General features: G+C 48.6%; 2 protein-coding genes across 13 annotated transcripts in view; one reads left to right on the forward strand and one right to left on the reverse strand.

Moving 5' to 3' along the window:
* The first annotated feature begins 417 nt into the window (after positions 1 to 417).
* Positions 418 to 12681, forward strand: tegt (testis enhanced gene transcript (BAX inhibitor 1)). 3 transcript variants are annotated; one of them, XM_061694750.1, is made up of 11 exons: positions 418 to 672; positions 1160 to 1215; positions 2107 to 2187; positions 2272 to 2380; positions 4450 to 4570; positions 4659 to 4707; positions 8874 to 8971; positions 11426 to 11505; positions 11656 to 11756; positions 11849 to 11924; positions 12004 to 12681. In XM_061694750.1, exons 3-11 carry the CDS (start codon positions 2132 to 2134, stop codon positions 12025 to 12027), a joined length of 714 nt encoding a protein of 237 aa, XP_061550734.1. In that variant the 5' UTR covers positions 418 to 672; positions 1160 to 1215; positions 2107 to 2131; the 3' UTR covers positions 12028 to 12681. The 3 variants fall into 3 exon arrangements, with proteins under 3 accessions (XP_061550734.1, XP_061550725.1, XP_061550716.1); XM_061694741.1 differs by lacking the exon at positions 1160 to 1215 and having other exon boundaries at positions 419 to 696; XM_061694732.1 differs by lacking the exon at positions 1160 to 1215 and having other exon boundaries at positions 516 to 672.
* Positions 12682 to 13684: 1003 nt separating this feature from the next.
* nckap5l (NCK-associated protein 5-like) overlaps positions 13685 to 18176 on the reverse strand; it is a 29771-nt gene continuing 25279 nt past the window's right edge. For 9 of the 10 annotated variants that reach the window (XM_061694683.1, XM_061694710.1, XM_061694692.1 and 6 more), the window contains 3 exons: positions 17881 to 18168; positions 14615 to 14766; positions 13685 to 14029 (listed from right to left, as the gene is read on the reverse strand). In XM_061694683.1, coding sequence (XP_061550667.1) covers positions 13769 to 14029; positions 14615 to 14766; positions 17881 to 18168 — 701 coding nt within the window. In that variant the 3' untranslated portion in view covers positions 13685 to 13768. The remainder of the gene's footprint in view (positions 14030 to 14614; positions 14767 to 17880; positions 18169 to 18176) is intronic. The other variant, XM_061694700.1, reaches the window with a different exon arrangement.

Consider the following 18176-nt stretch of genomic DNA (forward strand, 5'->3'; position numbering starts at 1 on the left):
GCTGGGCGTTTCCATGGTGACATCGGGCGGCCGCTGCACTGCGTGTGCGCGTTCAAAGAGTCCGGACACTCGATGAACTCAACGCATTGCTACGCATCGGCTAAATCAAGGCCAGGTGTTTTGCGGGCGCCACGTTGTCTCTGTTTACAGCCTTGCCTCGGACACTTTGGGGCTTTTTGGCAAAGTAGTCGCTTGAGGCTGTTCCAGTCATCCCACGCAAGCCGTGTGCATGCATCGTATGTCGAAAAACCCCAAAAGACGACGTTTGCGGGAGGTAAACAAAATCTAGCATCGTGACTTCCGTACAAAAAGTGAATCGTGAATTTGCTTTGTGTTTCTTAAAACGCAGGTATTCGCCGTGGTAAAGAAAAAACATACGTCTTATAATCGAAGCCGATTTCTTTAACATTTCACTAACCGACCATGAAAATAGTCTCAGGTCAACATAAAATATACATATTGCGTCCATCCGGTCAATTGGGTTGCATTGTGGCGTCAGGTCAAGCTGGGTAACAAAATGGCGCCCTCTCCCGTGACTTGTCCACGCGTCGTTTTGTTCGCCTGAGGTGCGCAGGACACGTCACGTCACGTCACGTCCTGGCTTTAGTGACACGACCGAATCGCACCGAAAGCAAAGGCACCCAAATTAGCGAGTCGCAGGAGCGTCGGCAGGTGAAAGACACGCACACACAAACAGTATGTCCTTAGGAAACGCGCACACGTTGGCTACATGGCTCGGCGTTTGTTTTTCGAGTTAAGTGTTGAGGTTTGGACGAAATGGTGGCGAGCCGACGTTAGCTTAGCGCCGTTAGCTAGTAAGAACACGCAGCAAACCAAGCGTTGCTCGGCCTGCGGTCCCCACCTTGTCAATTCCAATACTTCATCATAAACCTTTTTCTTGTGTCGTTCGAACGCAGTAAGGCGAAAGGCAAACAACGAAAGCCGAAATCACGAACTCGAGCGTCGAACGAGGAAGAAAAACGCCTCAATTCGAGGAAGTAACGAACCGACGGGACAAGTTGGCGAGCTCATTTGAAAGCAAGCCAGCCGGTCTCAAAACGCATCTTGACGTGTTAGCTTCCTGGCCTAAAATCACGAGCTTGGCGCAAAGCTTCTATTTCGGTGACACTTCTCGGTTGACGAGCGTTTCTTTTCTTAGCTGATGTTGAAAGCGCCGTCGGAGTTTTAACTTCTACTTTTTTCCCTTTTCCGAAGGTCAGTACGCCCTTGTGAAATACTCAAATTGTAAATTTTCATTTCCTTGTTTTTATTGTATTTTTGTATTTTTAGGACTGCAACTGAGGCTTATTTTACATTTATTCAGCTGTCATTTTTGTTATGGTTAATTGATAAATGTTTTTTTTTTTTTTTTTTTATATATAAATAAAACATCCCTCAAAAAAGGGCATTATGCCGAAAATGCACAAACATAAACTGCTTACTGGTTTGGTCCGTAACATCTGTCAGAAAATCGTCAAAAATGTTGATTGTTTTCCAAAGTCAAAGCAGATGTTTGATTAGAGATAAATATAATTTTGCACCAAAAAAATGTATCGCCATTATCACACACACACATTAGCACACTTTTATTGCTCAGTGACTGTATTTTTATGTTTTTGACGTCTCAAAAGTATTGTTAATTGACTTGTCGTACTAGAGCGGCTCCAACTATTAAATTCCTTGTGTTTTTGACATACTTAGCAAATAAAAATGATTCTGATAATCAATCTGCTTTTGTGGAGGACTTACAGAAATCTGAAAATATTTCTGTTGAGAGGCTGCAATTTTGGAGGATTTGGACAAGTTTAAGTTACATGACCTCTAAACGATATGATAATTGTTGTACCTGTAAGACAAAGGTAAATTATTCAATCAATATAACAATCACAACAAAGTTTTTTTCAAAGTGCTCACGTTCTAAATGTGTCAAAAAAAAAAAAAAGCCTAGACAGTAAACTAAACGGCTAAAGTCAAAGTGAACTCGGAACTGAGTTATGCTTGATTTTAATTGTCTCAAAGCAGCTCAACAATGAGAAAAGATATTTCAAGGTTATTTCTCATTCAAGAGGAATCTTGAACAAGCTCCAATTTTCTTTGTTTCCTCAGGTATCAGCTATCAACTCGTTGCATCATGAACGTGTTTGAGCGCAACATCAATTTGGACGCCGTCTTCAAGTTCTCCCAAATGTACGCCATGTGACGGACGACACGCACGTCAGACTTGTTCCTTATCTGCGCCGTGCTCAGCGAATGCTTTTATCTGGCTTGCAGATCTCATTCCACCCAGCTGCACTTGAAGAATGTCTACTCCAGTTTGGCAGCGTGCATGTTTGTGGCCGCAGCCGGCGCCTACACGCGTGTCGTCTTGCGCCTCTTCCAGGTAATATTTACTATATATTGTATACTGACTCGGGTTATTGCATGTTGCACACTCGCCGATGACTGTTTACGGGTGTGCCCGTGAAACGTTGCCGAGCGTAAGTACAGCAGGTCAAAGCGCACGTTTAAGATTTGAAGATGCAGTGCTTCTGGAAAGCATTTAATTATGTTCCAGCTTTGCTTCAAAACGGAATCAAAAATGTTCATTACCCCGATGAAGCTCGGGAGGTGCCGCAAGGAGGAACGGGCCGAACCCCCTAAAAGATTGGGGTCACATTCCAAAAGATTTGTTTCTGGAGGTCGGAATCGCCAACAAAATGTAGCCAGCCGTGCCTTCAGATATGAGTTGAATTTGTCCCGTGTCGCAACTCAAGACACTCGTACACTATATTGCCAAAAGTATTTGCTCACCTGCTTGACTCAGATATGAATTAAAGTGACTTCCCATTCCTAATCCATAGGGTTCAACATGACGTCGGTCCACCCTCTGCAGTTCTAACAGCTTCAACTCTTATGGAAAGGCTTTCCACAAGGTTTTAGGAGTGTGTTTATGGGAATTTTACCAATTTTTCTAGAGGTTCATTTGTGAGGTCACACACTGATGTTGGACAAGAAGGCCTGGCTCTCAGTCTGCGCTCAAATTCATCCCAAAAGTATTCAATAGGGTTGAGGTCAGGACTCTCTCATCCGTGTCTTCATTGATCTTGCTTTGTGCACTGGTGCACAGACATGTTGGAAGTGGAAAGGTCTGTCTCCAAACTGTTCCCACAAAGTTGGAAATGTCCAAAATATTCGCCCCTGGGCTCCAGTGCAAGGAACTCTGAATGCTTCAGCATACCAAGAGATTTTGGGCAGGCAAACAGTTTGGCAACCCTTCCTGTTCCAACATGTCTGTGCAACAGTGCACAAAGCAAGGTTCATAAAGACATGGAGGAGAGAATTTGGTGTGGATGAACTTGACTGGCCTGCGCAGAGTCCTGACCTCAACCCCATAGAACGCATTTGGGTTGATTTGGATTGGACAGTGAGCCAGGCCTTGTCGTCCAACATCAGTGTGTGACCTCACAAATATGCTCCTGGAAGAATGGGCAACAAGTCCAATAAAGTCACTCCTAAACCTTGTTGAAAGTCTTCCCACAAGAGTTGAAGCTGTTACAGCTGCAGAAAGGTAGACCAACATCATATTAACCCATATGGATTTAGAATCATATGTGAGTCAAGGCAGGTGAGCGAATACTTTTGGCAATTAAGTGAGTGTGTGTGTGTGTGTGTGTGTCAAATCATCTTTCCCCATTGAAATTTCAGAAACGCCGTTTATCTGTTCCAGCCGCTCCCCAAAAATATTTGTAATGTTTTCTGTAATATTGTACATTTGAAAAGCATGGACCTAATTCAATAAAATGTCAAAAATTCAAGCTCATGCATCATAATGAATTGATTCTGAGTCCTTCTGTTGTGCGCACCTTGGCCACCAGGGGGCGGTATAACACTTCCATCCAGATATAAATGGAGACGGTCACAACTCCTCTGTAAACTGCAGTAATAGTCGTCCAATATCGCTTGCTTGAAGTTTTAGAACACAGTGCTATTTGTTTGCCTGTCTATGGCATTTTACATTGTGTGTTAGCCTTAAGCTAATGGGACTTTCCTCAGGCAAACAAGCTCTGTGCTGGTTTGAAGAATTGACGATCTGCCAAACTGCCGCTGGTTGACTAGCGAGTTGAATCGAGTCAACGCTTGCAACTCGCATTTGAAAAAAACTCCGTCTCAACTCGGCAACACAAGTCAGATAACGTGTGAGAACTTGTTTTAAAATGTATTTTTAATAAACTTGGCAACTCGCAAACCCTTTTTCAGTGTCACCATTATGGGGTGCTGAAGAGAAGAATAAAAATTTGAGGAGAATGAAGTCAATACATTTGGGGAAAAGAAACGTGATTTCCAAACGCAAGCACGGATCCGTTCTGTTATGTGACGTCAAACCGACTTTATGGCTCAGCCCTCGACGAATGCCCTTCCGTTTAGCGTCGGTTCCAGATGAGTGACCGGAGTTGTGCGTTCGCTTGTCAGGGCGGCGTGCTGTTTGCGCTGGCGTCACTGGGCCTGATGGCGTGGCTCGCCACGATGCCGCACAACGCCGAGACGGAGAGGAAGAGGCTGGCCATCCTGGCGGCATTCGCCTTCCTCAACGGTACCCGGCGCCGGCCGCTCGCCGAACATATGACTCTTCGGTGTCGGGGCCTGACTAACCGGGTTCTTTTCCAACTTGCTCCCTCCAGGCGTCGGCCTTGGCCCCACGCTGGACTTTGTCATCGCTGTCAACCCCAGGTACGTAAATTCTTGCGTAATGAGTGCCGTCGGGTAACACGAAGGCCGCAACGGCACGCTTGAAGTCCGCTTTGTCACGTAATCCTCCTACTGGGTGCAGTTTGTTTTCTCCGGGTACTCCGACGTCCTCCCGCATTCCAAAATCATGCAGGTTGGCTTCATTGGTTGGACTATAATCTGGAGTCCATATCGGAAAATCCACATCGAAACATTTTGGTAAAGAGAGGTGTCGTATTTCGGGTTAGGCATCATTTGAAATTGTGTGGTGATTCTTCTTTTCCTTTCGGCTTGTCCCTGTAGAGGTTGGCACAGCGCGTCATCCTTTTCCATGCAAGCCTATCTCCTGCATCCTCCTCTCGAACACCAACTGCCCTCATGTCATCCATCAACCTTCTCTCACTATTTCTCCTCTGGATGTGTCCAAACCATCCAAGTTTGCTCTCTCTAACTTTGTCTCCAAAACATCGAACCTTGGCTATCCCTCTGATGAAGTCATTTCTAATCCTTTCCAACCTGCTCACTCCAAGAGAGAACCTCAACATCTTCATTTCCGCCACCTCCATCTCTGCTTCCTGTCGTCTCTTCAGCGCCACTGTCTCTAATCCGTCCATCATGGCTGGCCTCACCACTGTTTCATAAACTTTGCCCTTCATCCAAGCAGAGACTCTTCTGTCACATTACACACCCGACACCTCCCTCCACCCGTTCTAACCTACTTGGACCCGTTCCTTCACTTCCTGACCACACTCACCATTGCTCTGGACGGTTGACCCCAAGTATTTCAAGTCCTCCACCCTTGCTACCTCTTCTCCCTGGAGCCTCACTCTTCCCCCACCACCCCTCTCATTCATGAACATATATTCTGTCTTCGGCTAATCTTCATTCCTCTCCTTTCCAGTGCATGCCTCCATCTTCCTAACTGTTCCTCCACCTGCTCCTTGCTTTCACTGCAGATCACAATGTCATCTATGAACATCATGGTCCACAGGGATTCCAGTCTAACCGCATCTGTCAGCCTATCCATCACCACTGCAAACCGGAAGGGGCTCAGGGCTGATCCCTGATGCAGTCCCACGTCCACCTTAAATTCTTCTGTCACACCTACAGAACACCTCACCGCTGTTCTGCCGCCCTCGTACATGCCCTGTATTATTCTAACATACTTCTCTGCCACTCCAGACTTCCGCATGCAGTACCACAGTTCCTCTCTGGGTACTCTGTCATAGGCTTTGTCTAGATCTACAAAGACACAATGTAGCTCCTTCTGTCCTTCTCCATCAATACCCTTAAGGCAAATAATGCATCTGTGGTACTCTTTCTAGGCATGAAACCATACTGTTGCTCGCCAATACTCACATCTGTCCTGAGTCGAGCCTCCACGACTCTTTCCCATAACTTGATTGTGTGGCTCGTCCACTTTATTTCTCGATAGTTCCCACAGCTCTGCACATCACCCTTGTTCTGAGGCGGGTGGCGGCAACAATAAAGGCACGAAGCACTGATTTTCCGCTTTAGCGGCTTTAAGAGCTCCTCTGCACTTTCGACGTCAACGGGTCCTCCGCTAATCGCTAACTCTTCCCCGCTCGCCGTCACTACACTTGCTACTGTGCGCACTCCTTCCTCCTTCGCAGTCCCGCCTCACTCGCACATCGACGCCCACACACACTGAGCTTGCTGTCACAATCACGTGAGACAATACCCGTAATAGAAGTATTTCGCCGTAAATTTCGACTTGAACGAGGAAATCCGACTTACGCGGAAATTCGTGTTACTTCGCCAGCGTAGGAATGGAACTCGTTCGTAAATCAAGGACTTCCCGTATACTAACACCCTCAATTTCAAGTTTCAGCCTCATCACTCGATCTGATGCTCTTTTCACCTCCAAGACATCCTTAGCCCACTCTTCTTTTAAAATAACCCCGACTCCATTTTCTTCCCAACTACACCATGGTCAAATAATTGAAACCCCGCCCCTCAACTTCTAGCCTTACTGCCTTTCCACCTGATTTCCTGGACACCCAATACATCAACCTTTCTCCTAATCATCATGTCAACCAGCTCCCGAGATTTTCCTGTCATCGTCCCAACATTCAAAGTCCCCACATTCAGTTCTAGGCTCTGTGCTTTCCTCTTCTCTTTCTGCTGAAAAACCCGCTTTCCACCTCTTCTTCGACTTCGACCCACAGTAGCTGAATTTCCACCGGTGCCCTGCAGGTGGCTGACGTTGTTAACCCGAGCCACGACCGATCCAGTATGGAATTCTTTGGATGAACGCTCGTGTTTGTTTGGCAAAGTTTTAAGACGGACACCCTTCCTGACGCAACCCACTGGTTTTATCCGGGCTTGCGACCGGCCTACAGTTTGCATTGGCTTGTGCCCGCCATAGGGCTGCATTGAATTTGAGCGCTTCTGGGTCCTTATTTCGATTCCAGTTACAAACGGTTTTTGATTCCCATTCTTTTAGGGGGCTGGGTCAAAAAAGTTTGCATGGTTTAAATAAAGGGTGTCCAAATTATGAACATCCATTTTCTTTGCAGCCTGCGCGCAGCATAGACTAAAATGAACATTTGACACTGGTTTCTTTATAACCAGTATCAATATCAAACCTATGAACCAAAAGGCAATGTGTGTGGCACTAACCCAATGGACTTAATGTTCATTAATTAATGTATCAGCTAAAAGTTGAATACAGTATTGTTAAAATCGTTATTTGGGACCGTTTAATCACGTCGTGGTTTATATGTTGAAGTTGTAACTTGACTTCCTGTTTTAAACTTGTAGCCTTTTATTTTGAAGGGTACGCACCGGAACTCAGCATTTTGCATGAAATGTAACTTCCCATGGCACCGGTGATTTTATTTATTCATTTATTTTTAAATGGATGGAACCAAATGCTATAAAACGTTGGTTCCTTTCCCTACCCACCGATGAGGCACAAGGTTAGGGTTTGTGATACTATGAGTCATTTGTGAATTTTGTCCCAATTCATTGTGATGTAAAGTTGCTACGGTGACGTTTTTAGCTCAATGTTAAGCTTTTTTTTTGTTTGTTTTTCTGTCATCGGCTCTTACGTTGGTTTGAAGACTAAAATAAACGCTAAAAACCATCAGTGCAAAAGTGCAAGCAACCGTTTATCTTGTTAGCTGTTTCAATGTTGGCATAGACATATTTTATTGTTTCACTCACCCAATTGACTGAGAGTTCCACACGGTGTAGGCTGAGGCTCGTAGTGCGTCAGACGCTCCACATCGCAAAAGCCTCCTTAGCATCATCAAATCTTATTCCAAGTGTTGAACTCAGGCGAACGGTCATTGAGACACAATTTTGTTCGCCGCCGCCGTTGGGCACAAGCGCATCTTCACGCGCGTTGGTTTTCACCCCTTCTTCGTTGGTTTCCGCCGCTGCTGCTTCGTGGTGGGGGGGACCATGCACCGAAGCTGGGAACCGACTTTTTACAATTTGAACGATTCCGGGAGAACCGGAACGTTAGTCCCGGTTCCAACCGGTTCTCGGTGCCCAACCCCGCTCGTATTTGGAAGACGCGGTCTCAGGAACGTTTCTAAAATGCCATTCACTCCGGCAGCTGCGTGATCTTTTCTCACGATGGTGACACACCCTTTCTACGACCTCCTGCGACACATAATCTTTTGCGATCATGAATATACGTACTCTGTTGGAATGAGGGGTGCCGAAACTTAACGGACGTTCAACATTTTGGCATTTCCTCTCCCTCATAATGGACGTTCCACGATGAGATTAACCCCCCCCCCCGCCCAAATCTCAATTTATTAATTTTTTTTTTACTCAAAAGCTGTGCTGATCTCAAATCCAAAGCGCCACCGTCGACTGGCAGCTGTTAGTCATTACAGTGGTTTACAAACCTGAATTTCACAGACAAGCTGGGTGTATTTGTCGGGGGCAGCAAACGCTCGGATTCCAGTTGACCGATAGAAATGTCAAGTCGTGATCTCTTAATGCTGCTGCTCTTTGTCCCCAAAGACGGAACAGCTGCGTATGTGTAATGATGACGACTGTAGTATTCATCGTCTGATTGACACAACTGCTTTTCTAGTTGATTTTCAGTCTTTTTCCGTTTCGTGCCCACTGTCTTGCTTTCGGATGATTTATCAAATCGCTTACATTCTTTTTCCCTCGTTTGTTTTCAGCATCATCGTCACAGCCTTCATGGGAACCTCGCTTATTTTCATTTGCTTCACTCTCAGCGCCCTCTACGCCAAACGCAGGAGCTACCTGTTCCTCGGAGGTAACCTGTTGACACGCACTTCTGAAACTACTTTGCCCTAGCGCAACAAACGTATTGGGAAGCTGACTTCTACTCGTACAGTCCCCTCCAAAAGTATTGGAACGACGAGGTCAATTCCTTTGTTTTTGTTGTATACTGAAGACATTTGAATTTCAAATCGAAAGATGAATATGAGAAAAAAGTTCAGAATTCCAGCTTTTATTTCATGGTGGCAAACAACTCGGCAGAGCACCTTTTGTTTGAAGCCATCCACTTTTCGAGTGAGCTTCTAGTTGCTAAGGTGTTGCCTTTTAGAGTGATGGCTGAAACATTAGTGCTTGTTTTTGGTTTTGGGTTTCACCCGTGTAAACTGTTTTTGCTGTTAAGCAAACATGAAGACCAGAAAGCTGTCTATGGGTGAAAAGCAAACCGTTTTGAAGCTGCGAGAAGACGGAAAATCGATTAGAGGTATTGCACAAACATTGGGCAGAGGCAATGCAACAATTTGGAATGTCCAGAAAAAGAGAGAACCTACTGGTGTACTGAGCAACAGACATCGAACAGGTCGGCCAAGGGTATCAACAGCAATTGATGACGGAAGCATTGTGAGAGCTGTGAAGAAACACCCAAAGAGAACGGTCAGTGACATCACTGCCAACCGCCACGGGGCAGCAGTGAAGGTATCACAATCCACTGTTAGAAGAGGACTTCGAAAGAAGAAATATACAGGCCATATCACAAGACGCAGCGAAATGAATCCGTAGGCCAGATTGGATTTTGCGAAGAAGTCCAGAGATGAGCCACAAAAGCTTCGGAACAAAGTTTTCTGGACTGATGAGACAGATTAACCTCTAGCGAAGTGATGGAAAGGCCAAAGTATGGAGAAAGTAGGATGTGCTTCTGATCCAAAACACACAGTCTCATCTGTGATGCATGGTGGAGGTCATGTCAGGGCTTGGTCTCGCATTGGCTGCTGCTAGAACGGGCTCACACGTCTTGATTGATGATGTCGCTCATGATGGAAGCAGCAGAATGAATTTTAAAGTCTACGAAACCATTTTGTCTGGCAATTTAAAGAAAATAGCATCCAAACTAATCGGGAGAAGCTTCGTCATGCAACAAGACAATGACCCAAAACGCACCGCCAACACAACAGAGGACTTCATCAGGGGGGAAACAGTGCAAGGTCTTAAGACTGGCCAAGTCAATCACCGGACCTCCACCCAATAGAGGATTCATTTTACCTCCTGAAAAGGAGACTGAAGGGAGAAACACCCAGAAACAAACGAGAACTGAAAGAGGGTGGAGTCGAGGCCCGGAAAAGCATTTCAAGTGAAGAATGCAACAGTCTGGTGAAGTCAATGAGTCGCAGGCTTGATGCAGATATTGCAAGTAAGGATTATGCCACCAAATATTCAATGTTGTTCACTTGAAGTTCCTTTTAACAATGTCTGTTCCGATACATTTCCTCCCTTGAAAAGTGGGTGGCTTCAAACAAAAGGTGCTCTGTCCGGAGTTGTTTAAGACGCGTAGATGTCAATACCGTGAACCAAAAGCTGGAATTCTGAACTTTTGTCTCATATTCATCTTTTGATCTGAAACCCAAATGTCTTCAGTATACAGCAAAAAGAGGAATTGACCTTGACGTTCCAATACTTTTGAAGGGGACCGTACACGAAGTGACAATAGTGACGGATGTTACGGCTTACCCTCTTCCGGTTTGGCAGACTACAACAGATGTGTGCTTGGCCTCGAGTAAACAGCAGAGTATGAGTTTGACAAATTCCTTTCGTTCCAAAACAAACAATCCTTGAGCATTTTTGTGTTCAGATGCCTTCTCCAAAGTTAACTGCGAATGATGAACTCACTCATGAACACGTGTGTTGCTCTTGAGTGCATGAAAACATTCGATTCAAAGGAGAAATTGACTTGTCAAATAACCTGATCTGGCCACTAACAATGGACTTGACGTTTGGATCGCAAAGATCGCTTTATCCGATGACGACATCGGCTCGGATGAAGGGGAGACGGGCAAAAGCGAGCCTGAATTGTCAAGTGCTCTGACATTTACACTGGGAGGAGAGGAGACTCTTCTCAGGATTTGAACAATTGAGTAGAACGAGGTCCATAAATCATGAATCGATTATCAAAATAGTTGATCATCGATTTGTTGGTTGCACCTCCAAAAATTTTAGTAGGAACATGAATACATTTCCACACGCATATTCCATCACAAGTCGGGCTTGTCTATTAGCCTATTGCTCACCGATATCAAACGTGAGCACGGCGTTAGCGAGTCTTTTCGTATCGGCGAAACATCAAGTCCTTCTCTAATTTTGCCCCTTGCCGCTTCGGAGGAGCGCTTGCGAAGCCGGAGTTGGTCTGCGGTGTTGAGTTCGGCTGGCGTGTAGAAGAATATTACGAAAGCGCTACGTGGCGCCGCGCGCGTTCTGACGGCTTCGTCTTCGTCGACAGGCACGCTGATGTCGGGCCTGTCCATCCTCTTCCTGACGTCCCTCCTGAACGCGTTCTTCGGATCCGTGGTGCTCTTCAAGGTCAGTCGGAATCGTCGTGTCGCCGTCTGGCTCGGAATCGTTTTTTCTGCTGCTCTCGCTGTCTTTCTCTCTCGCTCCGGTTCACTCTTTCTCTGTGTTTGTCGCTCTGTTTGAGCGTGCGTTTGGATCTGGGCTCCCTCCTCCTCCCAGGCTCACGTGTACCTGGGTCTTCTGCTGATGTGCGGCTTCGTCCTGTTCGACACTCAGCTCATCATCGAGAAGGCGGAGAACGGAGACAAGGACTATGTGTGGTGAGCGAGGGGACGGGCCCGTCCCGCGTCGCGGTGCTGCCGTTCCACTTTGGGCGCATGTCAACCTGCTGTTTGTTGTTGCCCGCGTGCAGGCACTGCGTGGACTTGTTCCTGGACTTCATCACCATCTTCAGGAAGTTGATGGTCATCCTGGCCCTCAACGACAAGGTCCGTCTGTAAACCGAGTAGCCGGTACACAGAGCGTCCGCTGAGAGCTTATGTCGTCTTTGCTCTCGTCTTGTTTCAGGACAAGAAGAAGGAGAAGAAGTAGACGAGTTGCGTGGCTGAAAACGAGTCGACCTGTCCGACGAGACTCGATTTGCGGCGCGCTCGTTACTTCTGACTTTTTCTTAAACGAGCTCCTGCGGTCTTACGATCTGATTGAAAATGATTTGATCTTTCTTTCCTGTCAAACTTCCGAGGGTCGATAGTTTGTCCGTCCGTGTAAACTAATGCTAGTCCCGGGAGCGAGAGGAGGCTAACCCTGCAGTGAATGTTTGGCCTGTAGAGGGCAGCGTTGCGCTGTGACATGCCCGCCTCAGTCGAGGCTTTGCTGCAGTTCTTTCGCGTCCCAATGATGGGCTCCCTTTTAGCGAGTTACGTGACCACATGCATTGATTTGCTTCATTTCTGAGTTTCTTCTTTTGTTTAGCTGAGTGCGATTCGGACGCTGGCACCCCTTCCCAAATGTCCTCGGAAGTCCTGCGTTGACTTTTCCAGATCCCATTTGAGGGCCTTTGCCCAAGTTTTTTGACTGCGCTTTTTCTTGCTTCTTGTAAATTACACCAGTGTCTGATAGTTTGCCAAATGAAGTGAAGTTAACCTTACATTTTCAAGCGTATACTGTGAAAAAAATATTTTGTGGATGTAAAAGGTAAAGTAATAATTTGATACATTTGCTCAAATAAATGTTGAATGCACGCTTTGTTCAAGTGAAGTATTTAGATGCGGCAAATTGTTTGGAGGTTTGACCTGCAAGGGGGAAGAAAAAATCCATTTTGCAATTCCCAACATTCGACAGATGGCCTATCAGGGTTACCAAGTTGGAGGGAAGGGGGCGGGGGAGCCCAGTTGTAATTACATTTAAAGGCGTCACGAAGAGATGCAAAGTCAACAGTTGACAAAAGTGAATCCTGGCAGAGCAACAGCCCAAAGTGACCACCGCTTGTTTTAAATCTCATTGTGACGGCTTGAAATCAAGTCTCATCTTAGAACTGTAACCACAGCACTTTTGGAAGAAGTTCTCATTTCCTCACTTCTGATAAGGTGTCTCCTTGAAGCGATCGTAGGGTCAAATGTGACGGTTGTAAATGTGTTTTAACAAGTTTGCTTTGTTGTAGGGATACTCCCAACCATTTGCACACGGGACAAGGTAATAACTGCACACACGAACGAAATGAAAAGCGTTTAATAGAAAGTTGAAAAAGGGCAGTACGTACAGGGGAGCTGCTATCTAGTGGCTGAACAGCAATGTGTTGAAATTGGAAAATAGGAACTCAACTAGGGGAGGAGACTTGCATTTTCACAGAAAGATCAGATGTACATTTCAAATAAATAATAGAAATATTGAATGGCGTAGCCATTTCTCGATATTATTGCTGGTATATATTACCTTTAAATGGATTATGGCTTCAAACAGACATTTTCTGACAAAATTCTGAGGTCGCAAAATTAAAATCAACATGATCAATAGTCATTTTTACATTGAAAATGTGACCGCTTTTAACATGGAAAAAAAAAACAAATCCGATGAACATTCTTTGTTTTGTTTTTTTACTTCAGATGCGCTGCCCCAAGTACATGTCGTGAAAGGATGAGCATCCTGGATGCGCAAAAAGAACCAGAATGATGAGAGAAACTCTCAAGCTGGATGCCTCTTGTGCTATTGGTCAGCTGGCCCGCGCGTTTGCAGGACAGCCGTCATTTTGCGCTCCGGACCGGAGATCCTGAGGAGAAGTCTCGTCGTCCTCGCCCGCTCGCGATTTGGTAATCCGGATTCTCCGGCGCGCCGATCATCCTTGGCTGCCGCACGACGACAGGCTGTCGTAGAGCGAGTCGCTCAGGGACTCGGGCGTCTCGGGAACCCGCGGCCGGCCGGGCGACGGCGCTTCCTCCGGCCGCTCCCTGAGCAGCTCCAGCCCGGCCTCCCGGCTCATCTCCGGAACGCCGGGGGCGCGGTACTTCCCCCGGCGGCTCATTCCCGACTGGGCCGGGCCGGGCGAGCCGCCGGGCTCCGCCGCGTGGCTGGAAGACGGGCCGCTGGCTTTCAGGTTCTGGGGAGGAGCAAGACGGGGACGACTTTCAGATGCAATTACATTGTCAGCCTACACTAAAATATTTGTTCAATGAAATGGTATCACTTTATTCCCAACAGTCTATTCTCTTCATTTTGTAGTCATTTTTTGTATTTATAGCTCTGAACGCGTATTAATTGGCCTGTGATTTTGTTGATTTTCAAAGTTCAACCGCTTATTTCGCTATTTTGCGAATGCATGTAACTTTGACATGGTCTTGGTCTTGGCCTATCCACTCCTCGTCCTCCCTCTGTGACGCCTTTTCAAGAAGCACGCGAAGAAGTGGAACTTATTTGTTAGCGTGGAGGCGATGATCAGCGACTTACATTGCGTCGACACCGGACGCAAGGAGAGACTTTCGCCTCGGCAGCCGGGGGCCGGAAGAAAACGGCGTGCAACGTGGACGCGACGGTCGGGTCAGATTCTTTTCCCAATATCCCGAACGATCGGTGTTACTGCAGTAACAGGCAGCTCTGCTTTCAACCCTGAATTTCACCTCTGCGGATCGTGGAAGGCTTTTCTCACGTTTCAAGTCATTTCCGATGTCGATGAAAAGGGGCCTACCGCTCTGAAGGGCGTGCCGAAGGACACCACCTCCTCCTCTTCCTCCTCCACGGCCAGGTACACGTCTGCGGGTCCCGCCGGAGTCTTGAGGTTGGCGAAGGTCCACGTCTTGGAGCGAGGCGAGAACACGTGCGGTCCGCGGGCCTCTTTGTCTGCGGAAGGACGCAGGAAAGACATCCGGGAAACCATTTACATCTGCTACGCTGCATACAATTCATATTGCGGTACTAATACTCGAGTCACATGACTTGGCCGGAGTCGGACTTAAACCCCCAATTTAGGACGGGGGCCGATCGTTCAATCTAACAATTTAAGAAAGACTTCACTGGACTTCCACTTGGTATTCACGAGACCGACTGGGTTTTGACCCCGACTTTTCAATCCAGTCAGTTGTGTTTATTTTTTGTGTAGTGTGCCCAAGCAATGGTCCCGAATGCACGGGCCACGTCGTCACGGCGGGAGATCCCGTGAGGATTACATTTGGATTCAACCGTTACGCTAACTGTATCCGTATCAGCGAGTATCCATCCATTTTCTACCGCTTATCTGAGGTCGGGTCACGGGGGCAGTAGCTTTAGCAGGGACGCCCAGATGTCCCTCTCCCCAGCCACTTCATCCGGCTCTTCCGGGGGGATCCCGAGGCGCTCCCAGGCCAGCCGAGAGAGACGGTTTCTCCTGCGTGTCCTGGGTCGTCCCCGGGGGCTCCTCCCGGTGGGACGTGCCCGGAACACCTCACCGGGGAGGCGTCCGAATCAGATGCCCCGGCCACCTCATCTGGCTCCTCTCAATGCGGAGGAGCAGCGGCTCTACTCTGAGATCCTCCCGGATGACCGAGCTTCTCGCCCTCTCTCTAAGGGAGAGCCCGCACACCCTGCGGAGGAAATCTCGTTCTTTCGGTCACGACCCACAGCTCGTGACCATAGGTGAGGGGAGGAACCGGTAAATCGATAGCTTGGCCTTTCGGCTTAGCTCCTTCTTCACCACAACGGACCGATGCAAAGTCCGCATCACTGCAGACGCCGCGTCGATCCGCCTGTCGATCTCCCGTTCCGTTCTTCCCTCACTCGTGAACAAGACCCCAAGATACTTGAACTCCTCCACTTGGGGCAGGATCTCATCCCCGACGCGGAGAGGGCACTCCAGCCTTTTCCGACTGAGGACCACGATCTCAGATTTGGAGGTGCCGATTCTCATCCCAACCGCTTCACACTCAGCTGCGAACCGCTCCAGTGAGAGTTGGAGGTCACGGCTTGATGAAGCCAATAGAACCACAGCATCAGCAAAAAGCAGAGATGCAATACTGAGGCCACCAAACCGGACCCCCTCTACGCCTCGGCTGCGCCTTGAAATTCTGTCCATAAAAGTTATGAACAGAATCGGTGACAAAGGGCAGCCTTGGCGGAGTCCAACCCTCACCGAAAACGAGTACGACTTACTGCCGGATATGCAGAAAAAACTCTGACTCCGGTCATACGGGGACCTTGGTACCCCATACTCCCGAAGGACTCCCCGAGGGACACGGTCGAACGCCTTCTCCAAGTCCACAAAACACATGTAGATTTGTTAGGCGAACTCCCGTGTATCCTCGAGGACCCTGCCGAGGGTGTAGAGCTGGTCCACTGTTCCACGGACAGGACGAAAACCACACTGCTCCTCCTGTGTGATCCCCCTGTAGTTGGAACACACCCTCTGGTCCCCGTTCTTAAAAACGGGGACCACCACCCCAGTCTGCCAATCCAGAGGCACTGTCCCCGATGTCCACACGATGTTGCAGAGACGTGTCAACCAGGACGGCCCCATGACATCCAGAGCCGTTATGGACAAGCCGTGATGAGCACAGAAGTCCAATAACAGAACACCGCTCGGGTTCTGATCGGGGGGCCGTTCCTCCCAATCGCGCCCTTCCAGGTCTCACTGTCATTGCCCACGTGAGCATTGAAGTCCCCCAGCAGAACTCCAGCACCCCCTCCAAGGACTCCAAAAAGGGTGGGTACTCTGAACTGCTGTTTTGTGCATAAGCACAAACAATAGTCAGGACCCGTCCCCCCCACCTGAAGGCGGACAGAGCTACCCTCTCGTTCACCGGGGTGAACCCCAACATACAGGCGCCGTGCCCGGGGGCAATAACTGCTCGGCGCCTCTCACCGTGGGCAACTCCAAAGTGAAAGAGAGTCCAACCCCTCTCGAGAGGACTGGTACCAGAGCCCAAGCCGTGTGTGGAGGCGAGTCCGACTATATACTTGTCGACCTCACGCACCAGCTCGGGCTCCTTCCCTGCCAGAGAGGTGACGTTCCACGTCCCTAGAGCCAGCTTCAGTAGCCGGGGATCGGATCGCCAAGGTCCCCGCCTTCGGCCACCGCACGGCTCGCACTGCAATCGAACCCTATGGCCCCTCCCGCAGGTGGTGAGCCTACGGGAAGGGGGACCCACGTTACCCTGTTGGGCTGTGCCCGGTCGGGCCACCAGGCGCTCGCCTTCGAGCCTCACCTCCAGGCCTGGCTCCAGAGGGGGGCCCCGGTGACCCGCGTCCGGGCAAGGGAAACCTAGATCCATTAATAGTTTTAATCATAGGGGTCTTTTAGCCGTGCTTTGTCTGGACCCTCACCTAGGACCTGTTTGCACTGGGTGACCCTACCAGGGGCGTGAAGCCCTAGACAACTTAGCTCCTTGGATCATTGGCGCACATAAACCCCTCCACCACCACCAAGATAAGGTGACGGCTTCTAGGAGGGGGTATCAGCAAGTACTCAAATGTAAGTACTTATTTCTGGAAAAAAAATAAAATAAGGTATCAGTGTACTTTATCTAATTGCGTATAATCGGTAACGGCGTCGAATCTAATTATCCTTTTGATAAAATGGGAAAAGAGAGAATGGCAACATGAAGGTCAGCAACTCAAAGACAAGAGACAACAACTTCATCCGTCACTCAAAAACCAAGAAAGGCGGCTGAACTACGGTAACGTCACAGTTTAGCTCATGGATAGCTGCTCAGACGTGAACTCAGCATCACGTCCGTTATTTGTTTCATTGAGAAGGCCACAAAGGAAAAGACAATACGGAGACCGCTTCGAGAGCATTACAAGAAACAGGAATTGTGATTGCGTCAGTGCAGCTGGCTAAGTGCTAGCGCTAGTGAGTGCAAAGTGACTAAAGTGCGCATCGACGGCAAGAGCGGCCGACTCGATTTCGACCCGACGGCATCGAGCGACGTCTGCCGAGGCAAGGCCTCTCTCTCTCCCCGCAAGCGTGACGTCTGCGTTCACCTTCCCCGGCGACGCCGGCCGCCCTCGCCTCCTTGGAGCCGTGCTGCGCCGCGTCGGGAAGAGCCCGCTTGGGCGCCGCCGCCGCCGCGTAGCGCTCCTCCTGCGGCGTGGGCTCCCGGTCCAAGGTGCGGGCCCGTCGCCCGGGCCTCCCCGGCGAGCCCGAGGGGCGCCGCTCGGCCGCGGTCTTGGACAGGCCCCGAGCCGGCGCCCCGCCGTCGCAGTCGCCGCAGTCGGGTAGCGGGAACGTGCCGATTCCGCTGTCCAGCGTGTACGTGGAAGCGACGGAACCTGCGGTG

The sequence above is a fragment of the Phycodurus eques genome, chromosome 1 (genome assembly GCF_024500275.1).
Source record: "Phycodurus eques isolate BA_2022a chromosome 1, UOR_Pequ_1.1, whole genome shotgun sequence".
NCBI classification, from domain to species: Eukaryota; Metazoa; Chordata; class Actinopteri; order Syngnathiformes; family Syngnathidae; genus Phycodurus; species Phycodurus eques.

What these genes read in the sequence shown, in the direction of transcription:
- tegt (XM_061694750.1), top strand. Translation starts at nt 2,132, where the DNA reads ATGAACGTGTTTGAGCGCAACATCAATTTGGACGCCGTCTTCAAGTTC. An exon ending in GAGCTACCTGTTCCTCGGAG is followed by an intron (nt 8,972 to 11,425) that starts GTAACCTGTTGA and finishes CTTCGTCGACAG; the next exon opens with GCACGCTGATGTCGGGCCTG. An exon ending in GGAGACAAGGACTATGTGTG is followed by an intron (nt 11,757 to 11,848) that starts GTGAGCGAGGGG and finishes GCCCGCGTGCAG; the next exon opens with GCACTGCGTGGACTTGTTCC.